Below are 9,003 nucleotides of genomic sequence, written 5' to 3'. Positions count from 1 at the left end.
GCGTCTCCTGCATCGGCAGGCGGACTCTCAAGCACTGCGCCACCAGGGAAGCCCCATTCTAATCATTTTTAAATGTAAGGTTCAGTGGCATTAATTCCATTCACAATGTGTAACCATCCCCACCATTCATCTCCAGAACTTTCTCATCTTCCCAAACCAAAACCCTGTCCCCATTAAACACTCACTCCCCATCCCCATTCCCCCAGAATGTAAGTTTCTTGAGATCAGAGATGTTTCATTTTGTCATTGCTATATCTTTAATCCCTAGACCAGTGGTTCTTACCTGTGGGAGATTTTACACGCCATGGGACATCTGGTGATGTCTGGGGACATTTTTGGTTATCATGACTTGGGGGGTTGGAGGTGATTCTGGCATCGAGTGGGTAAAGACCAGAGATGCTGCTCAACACTCTACAGTGCACAGGACAGCCCCTTCCCTAAGAGAATTATCTGGTCTGAAATATCAACGGTGCGGTTGTTGAGAAACCCTGCCCTAGAAGAATACCTGAAACGAAGTTAGTTCTCAGTGAAGTTTGTTGAGGCAATGAAATGACTAAACCTCCTTGAATCTCCTTTTCCTGATTTGCAAAGGGGATTCATACAAATACATTTGATCCTCATTATTCACGGTATTTGTAAATTTGCCTACTGGCTGAAATTTATTTGTAACCCCCAAAATCAATACTTATGGTGCTTCCAGGGTCATTTGTAGACAACACAGAGAAGTGGAAAAATCTGAGTGCTGGTTGTGCATGTGCTGTCAGCTGAGGTTGAACCCAATGATGTTTATTCCAGCCTAGGCTGTAAACACCTGTCCTTTTCTGAGTCTATTTAGTGCCGTGCTTTTAACATTTTTGTGCTTTTTTTTTTTTGGTGATTTGGCATTTATAATGGCCCCCACACATGGTGCTGAAGTGCTGTCTAGTGTTTGTTAGCACAAGAAGGCTGCGCTGTGCCCTTATGGAGAAAATAAGCATGTTAGATAAGCTTCATTGAGGTGCGAGTTATAGTGCTCTGGAATGCGAGTTCAATGTTAAGGAATCTACAATGTATATTAAATAAGAAGCCTTTAAACAAAAAAACACACATAACACAAGGTTATGTATTGATCAGTTGATGAAAATGTTGTGACCAGAGGCTCACAGGAACCTAACCCTGTATTTCTGCTAGGAGCAATGGGTCAGTATTTTGCTATTTCAGTGTTTGCAGCAACTTTATAGAACAGAACTGCTGCCAATAACGAGAATCAACTATACCTACTTCTGAGGGCTATTGTGAGGACTAGATAAGATTATGCATGTAAAGCATTTAGCACAATGCTTATAGCAAATAACAGGGAAGAAAAGATATTATGCAACCAGAGAAAACATCAAAACAGACCTGCTTTTGTAAAAGGCATGCAGCCTGGGTTATCTAGTTAGAGCTGCAGGGAATTGGAGGGAGGCCATGTGTAATTACCACACTGGCCTTTAGCCAGGGCATGGCAGGAGAGCTGTGTTTGCCAGACGCACTAGATTGTTCCTTGTGGCCACACATGGTCATTAAGACACAAATGGAAGAATGCCATCCACTAAATCACCCATACGGCTTTCCTTGGCACCCTGGGCTTGCCATGGTTTCCATCCAAGAATTAACTAGCCCTGTGCCTGCTTAAAAGGGTGGCAAAAGAACACCACCCCACCGTGGTTGGTAAATGTACTCTTTTTTTTTGCCTTTAAAAAATTAATATAAAAAATTGAAATAATTGTAGATTCACATGGGGTTGTAAAAAGTCACACAGAGAGACCCCATGTACCCTTTTCCACCATGTTACCCAATGGTAACATCTTGCAGAATTATAGTATAATGCAGTAGCACTATTGCTTTTGATATAGTCAAGATACGGAACATTTCAATCACCACAGGATCTCTCATGTTGCCCTTTTATAGCCACCCCCAGTCCCCATTACCCCCTCCCCATGTCCTTAACCCCTAGAAATCACAAATATGTTCTCCATTTCTATGATTTTTGACCTTTCAAGAATTTTATGTAAATGGAACTTTTCCCACTCAGCATAATTCTCTAGAGCTTTATCCAAGTTGTGGTGTGTATCAAGAGTTTATGCCTTTTTATTGCTGAGTAATATTCCATTTATAGGAAATGTCCAGAACCAGCAAATCCATAGAGACAGAAAGCAAACTAATGGTGGCCAGGGGCTGGGGTGGGGGTGGGGAAGTGACTGTTAAGAGTTCATGGTTTATTTATTTATTTATTTATTTATTTATTTATTTATTATTTTTTTGCGGTACACGGACCTCTCACTGTTGTGGCCTCTCCCGCTGCGGAGCACAGGCTCCGGACGCGCAGGCTCAGCGGCCCAGCTGCTCTGCAGCATGTGGGATCTTCCCGGACCGGGGCACGAACCCATGTCCCCTGCATCGGCAGGCGGACTCTCAACCACTGCGCCACCGGGGAAGCCCCATGGTTTATTTTTGGGTGATGAAAATGTTCTGGAATTAGTCGTGATGGTTGCACAACTTTGTGAATATACTAAAAACCACTGAATTGCACACCTTAGTTGGGCGAATTGTATGGTACATGAATTATATCTCAATAAATCTGTTCTTAACCAAAGACTACCTTAATTGTAATAGTTTGGTTATGTTCTGCTTCCCTGAATCTAAGTTCTTGAGGACTGGTGCCATGCAGCTTACTGTTGCACCCCCCCCAAGATGGCCCTGCCTATAGTAAGTGGGTCGAGAAATAGCCCTCAAAATGAATTACCCTTAGAATAGGGTTTCTCCACCTTGGCACTGCTGACGTTGGTGCCAGGTCATTCTCTGTCGTGGGGGCCCTCCTGGGAACTGTGAGGCATTGAGCAGCATCCCTGGTCCCCATCCACTTGATGCCAGGAGCACCCCCAGTCGTGACAACCACAGATGTCCCCAGACACTGCCCACTCTCCTCTGGGGGCAAAACACTCCAGTTGAGAACCACTGATTTAGAGCCACTGAATTTTAGGTACTGGAGCCTTAGAAGGCTCCACGAAAAGACTGGCACCCAGGGGGCTGCTGAAGGGACAAGCAGGACTTGGCCGTATCAGTAGGGCCACATTCACCCATCCAGAAACGGTCAGCGGGGCAACCAAATCCACCCAAGGGCACAAAAAGGAAAATCACTTCAGCCTAGAAATCCCCAAGCTGACAGGTTAAAGGGAAGGAGGGGAATCCGTCAAGGGGCGGGGCTTGCGGCGAGGGGCGGGGCTTGAACGGAAACAGAGAGGGCCGGATCTGGGGCTAGGCGGGAAGGAGGGGGTGGAGCCAAAGACCTGGATACTGGGCGCTCACAGGGAAGGTGAGGGCTCCAAGCAAGGGGCGGGGCTTGCGGCGGGGCGGGCTCGAGGCAAAGATACGCCCCCAGGCGCAGACTAGGAAGCGAGAAGGCGCAAGCTTCGCGCGGGGGGCGGGGCCTGGGGCGCGTGGCGGGGCGCGAGCGGCACGAGGCTTGGGCGCGGGCCGGATGACGTCACGCGCCGGCGGCCCCGCCCTTTCGCGCCTCTGGGTCAGCGGGCGCGCTGTGGAGAAGCCAAGATGGCGGCGAGTAATTATTACGGCTTCGCGCAGGGCGCCGGCTCGCAGTACAGGTAATGGACCCCGCGCCGCCCGCGCTGCCCCGGCCCCGGGGAGGCCGCGGCCCCGAGTTGTAACTGTCGGGCAGAGCAGAGGGGCTTCTGACGTGGGAGAGGGTTCTGGGCTTGTCGCGGGAATGGACCTGAGGGGGCGCCGAGATCTGACGAGGGGTGGGGCTGCCTGGGAGGGTACCTGGCCGGACTGGGGGAGGGGCAAGGGCCAAGGACGGAGGGTGGGGAGGTCAAACATCCTGACTTGGGGTGGGGGTGGGGAGAAGACGGAGATCTGGGAGTGCACCTGGCGGGGCAGAGGGTGGAGCAGAGACCTCGGCGAGGGAGAGCGGAGTGGAGGTGGGAGGGAAGACAGTCCTGGAGGGGTTCCTGGCCAGGCAGGGGGATGTGGGGTTTGGAGGTAAGAACCCTGATGGGGGGAGGGGGTGTTAGAGAACACGGAGACCTGGGAGGGTGACGGGGGAGAGGCAGAGGCATGGGGGAGGAGGATAGAGGCCTGACTGGAGGGGCGGGCAGAGACTTGAGGGCGTAGCGGTCTTGACCTGAGCGAAGTCCTGAGACCCAGTAGGAGAGTGGGCACCTGGGGCTTCCGGGGGAGGGAGAACAGTAAGGAAGGGTAGAGGGACCTGGAAACTCAGTGGAGGAGGCGGCTGGATATTTTAAGATCTCCTGGCAGACAGGGCCCGAGGGAAGAGCCAGGGATGGGGGTGGGCAGGGATGGGAAGCAGCCTGGGGAAGGAGGGCTCTGTGGGTAGAGACACATGGGGTGTGTCTGTACCCCAAATGTACACACGCACCTCATTCTCCAGGGCTTCTCCTTGGAGCCTGTCTGCGGTCTCAGTCCTTCAACCTGGCACTCCAGACCAGGTCCCAGGCGGGGATGCAGGCAGAGCGGGCATCCCTGGGGGAAAGTGCTCCCCTACCCACTTTCCTTTGTTGCCCTGGTGTCACTTGCCAACTGGTAGCCTGGCAGAACCTCCTCCTGGGCCAGTTTCTCACAGACTGGATTCAAACCGCCCCTTAGATAACTGAGCGACAGGTGCCTGCTGCACCACGGGCCTGTTAGGGTTGTTTCATGCTCTCATTCAGCACGTTGAAAATAGGTAAGGCTAGTGGAAAGTTAGTGTCCACCCCTCCCTCAACCCAGTTGTTGTGGTGCTGCTGTGTTCTTTCCTGTGGGATCAGGAGGAATTCGGTCAGGCCTTGGAACCAGGGGTTGTGGAAGTTGAGAGAGCTCTTCCTGCTTTCTGTATCCAGATTGGTCTGAAAGGTGTAGTGTTGGCTGGTCATGGAGTTTCTGTCAGGGAAAGAATGGCTACAGAGTGTTACATTTTTATGTTATCCTTCCCTGTTTCCATCATCCTTGGTGGTACAGTATTCTTATTGCCAGTGCTTAGTTACAGCAGCAGGACTAGGCTAGGCTGCCCTTTTGGAAATGTTCTGCCCCTCTGCCTGCTTGCTGCCACTGCTTTCTTTCCTTTCTCTCTCCTTTCTCTTTCTCTTTTTTTCTCTTTCTCTGATGCATTATTCAGTGAGATGCGGAGAATCGCTTGAATGTTAGGTTTTCTATTAAGATTACCTTCCAGAGGAGAAGTTTGAGCACTTAACTGGTAAAACAGGTAATTGCGGGCCTTCAGCAGATGTTTTTGTCATTTACCTGAATTAAGGTATTTAAACACTTTGGCACAGCTCTTGTCTGGATTCTGATGACTTAGGTGATACAGTAAACACATGTGACTAAGGATGTTAAACTACCACGAACTGAATATCAAATTAGTCTGTGTCTTTAGAATTGTCCCCAAGGGTGTGTGTTATTCCTTGAGAAAGGAGTAGATTTAACTAAATCAAAAACATAGGAATCGGGCTTCCCTGGTGGCACAGTGGTTGAGAGTCCGCCTGCCGATGCAGGGGACACGGGTTCGTGCTCCGGTCTGGGAAGATCCCACGTGCCGCGGAGTGGCTGGGCCCGTGCGCCATGGCTGCTGGGCCTACGCTTCCGGAGCCTGTGCTCCGCAACGGGAGCAGTGAGAGGCCCGCGCACCGCAAGAAAAAAACAAAAACAGAAAAAAACATAGGAATCGTAGCAAAATCAATTTTAGTCTCAGAAAACCTTGAAACAAGATAATCTGCTTTGTCTGAATAGTTTTAAATTAACTAGACATTCTCTTTTGGGGGAAACAACTTTTGCTTGAAACCTTCAGCTGCTTTTAAAGTATATATTTCTCACATAATGTGCCATGGAAAAACTGATCAGGTAACAGATTTTGTGAGTACCAAATTTATGGACAAATACTGGACAACAGTATTTACAAAGCCCATTTCATGGATTGCCAAAGCAAAGACGACAGTTTATTTCTTAGAGGAATTTTGCATAGGTCTTTTTGGCTTTTAAAATTGGTAACCATAGCCCTGGATAGTAATATTTCTTACATTGTCATCCATAAATAGGGTTGGAATCGGAACTGTTCTTAAATTGTTGTTCAGTAAGTATCGGATGCACACTTACTCTTGAAGTTATAAGAAAAGTTTGTAATTACTTGTAAATAATGATGATTTTCATTTATTTTACTTTAGGTGGTCTTTTAAATCTCATAAAGCATTTTTAGACTTAGAGTTAGTGCTGCACGTGTTCAGAATTAAGGATTAATCCCATGTGGAAAATTGAATCTGACAGTGTGTTTAATTAGCACTGAATGCAGTTTTCAGTTGTGAGGCTGAGAACTGCTCAAGAAATCCAGCAGAGTTCTGTGTGAGTTAAGTCGAGTTGGTAATGAAAGCATTGAGAGCTCAGAGCTGTACCGTGGAACGTGACAGGCGGGCCAGATCTACTGTGATATTTCCCTTTTCTAGCAGTTTTGTCAGAATACCACCCATCTAGTGTAGCTGGCTACCTCTACCTTTGCATTCTTGTTAAACCTAAATAAGACAGCTACTGGGTTTTGGTGTAATACTTGATTTCCCATCAGGAGTTCTATTTTAATAAGCTTTTGGCATAAATGTTAATAGCTGAATTCCTTCATCTGGAGAATATCAGGAAATTGGAAGCCTGATTGGAACCCCATCGAACTCAGTTAGTGGTGGGTAACAATATGAAGTGCTGGTTACTGATTCTCTGTATTGAATAAGTCCCGAGTACTTGATATCTTGTCCATTCCTCACAGTAATCCCGTGAGCTAGGTATTAATGATACCCATTTTGCTGATAAGGAAACGAAGCTCGGGGTGCAGTTACTGGTGTAGGATCCCCAGGGTGGTGAGTGGTGGTGTCTGGCTAGGAATGAGGGCTGCCTGGCTCCCAGGCCGTGCCATTGCCCCATGGTAGGGCATACCCGAGCCTGGGGAGGTGCTCGTGGTGGCAGACCTAGCCTGATGCAGCCGCTCAGCAGTGGGGCCTGCTGGCGGAGACTGGGTTCTGCCATTCTTTACGCTGTCGCCTGGATCCTGCCCCTTTAGTTTGGGTCCTAGTCAGATTGTGGTTTAGGGCCACATTCTTTAGACCTTGCAAAATTACTTGCTCTGGAGTGGGGAGGCCGAGGAAGTATCTGGTCCAGTGTCATGGGGATGGTAATGATAACCCAAGCCATGTCTCTCAGTAATCTCTTCCAGGGGCAACAGATAGCTTGGGAAAGGCAACAGAGCCCACGTCAGCCATAGGGGGCAGCATAGGCAGCCCCAGTGCTGCCAGATGAAAAATAACCCATTAACACCACCCAGGTAGGAGACCCCTGCCCTCTCAGGTACGGCTATGACCAGATTCAGAATGGTTCTGGTCATACCCAGGCCAGCCTCTGTTGCCTGCACCCCATCTCTGCCCCCCTGGTCTCCAGGCCCTTCCAGAGTGAACGTTAGCCCCCAAGGCCTGTCTGTCCCTTGAGCTTAGGTCCCAGAAACACAAGCTGCCGGAGAGAATCTGGTGTCATTGCCTCAGGGACTGGGGTGCACCTGCCACCACACACAAAAAGCAGGAGAGTGGGGCTCGTGGGAACCTGTAGTTGAGTTTGAAGCAGTCCTGACAATGATTGCACCTCAGCAGCACTTCCCGTGTACTCCCCGGTGGGATTGACTGGAGGCGGACCCTGGGAAAGCAAGGCACAGGAGTTCTCCTTTTACAGTGTGCCTGCTGTTGTTTTCTTAAAGACCCATCTCAGAAAGGCTCTCAACTGCAGGCGAGACCTGATTTCAGTATATTTTAAGGAAAACCTTTCAAATGACAGAACTATACTATCTGTGTTCCAACCACACGTACATTAGGTACCTTTAAAATTTTTGAAGTGTGGATTTTGAATTTTCATTTTATCCATTTTAGAGCTAAAAGTGAACTCACCAACATCAGAGCATAAGTTAATTCCTAGTAGAGATTTTTTTCCTCAATATGTTCTGTTTCTGAATTTTTTAAAGTTTTATTTTATATTTTGTCTTTTGTCTGGATCTACCAATGTGTGTATTTAGAATGATCAGAACAAATACATCACATTTAAAAGCATTTTCAAATGATCCTTTAAAATAGTTTTTTCATGTGAGTGTAATTGGTGTTCTCATATGTGGTTATGGAGGTAAGGAGACAAAGATCATTGATCTGGATGAATAACTGAGCAGTCCTAAAAAGTAAGAGAAACGTGTAGAAAGGGTATTTGTAAACCTCGTATTCATTCCTTATTTTATAGTCTATATTTTATATTCATTATTCTATATTCATTCTTTATTCATTCTTTATTAGTAGATCAAAAGTCTGTGAACCTTCAGATCAGGGATTGCAGATGGTCTTGTAAGGAGCAGACACATACATGTGTGAATACCGTCTAAGATAGAGGATAGAGGGTCTGTCAGGGAAGGATCAAAACAGCCTGCGCACCCCACCCTCCCACCTGTCATTGACACGTGGCACTGAACCCAGAGTGGCAAGTCTTCCCCGTTTCCCAGAGAACCCACAATTCCCTGTCCTATGTGAAGTCCAGAACCAAAGTCAGACTGTGTGAGACAAATGACACCTGCTTCCACTTTATGACCTTGCTTTCTGTTCTTAAAAGTTTAATCACAGAAGGATAACATAGAAGACATTATAGATACATTTGATAACTAAAAGGAATAGTACGTATTCCAGCTAGAAGGAGGAGCCCTCCTTTTCGACTGGTTTTAGTCGATTAAGAAGGTCGTGGGGGCTTCCCCGGTGGCGCAGTGGTTGGGAGTCCGCCTGCCGATGCAGAGGACACGGGTTCGTGCCCCGGTCTGGGAAGATCCCACATGCCGCGGAGCGGCTGGGCCCGTGAGCCATGGCCGCTGAGCCTGCGCGTCCGGAGCCTGTGCGTCCGGAACCTGTGCTCCGCAACGGGAGAGGCCACAACAGTGAGAGGCCCGTGTACTGCAAAAAAAAAAAAAAAAAAAAA

At 48.2% G+C, this 9,003-nt stretch overlaps 1 protein-coding gene across 1 annotated transcript in view; it reads left to right on the top strand.

The window, feature by feature from the left end:
- The first annotated feature begins 3,570 nt into the window (after window positions 1–3,570).
- Window positions 3,571–9,003, top strand: part of ZFR2 (zinc finger RNA binding protein 2) — a 42,210-nt gene continuing 36,777 nt past the window's right edge. Inside the window, exon 1 of the mRNA XM_007460722.1 lies at window positions 3,571–3,623. Within this exon, the coding sequence (XP_007460784.1) occupies window positions 3,571–3,623 (53 nt within the window). The remainder of the gene's footprint in view (window positions 3,624–9,003) is intronic.

This window comes from Lipotes vexillifer, unplaced genomic scaffold, assembly GCF_000442215.2.
Source record: "Lipotes vexillifer unplaced genomic scaffold, Lipotes_vexillifer_v1.1 scaffold1011, whole genome shotgun sequence".
NCBI classification, from domain to species: Eukaryota; Metazoa; Chordata; class Mammalia; order Artiodactyla; family Lipotidae; genus Lipotes; species Lipotes vexillifer.
This window is presented reverse-complemented; position numbering and strand designations above follow the sequence as displayed.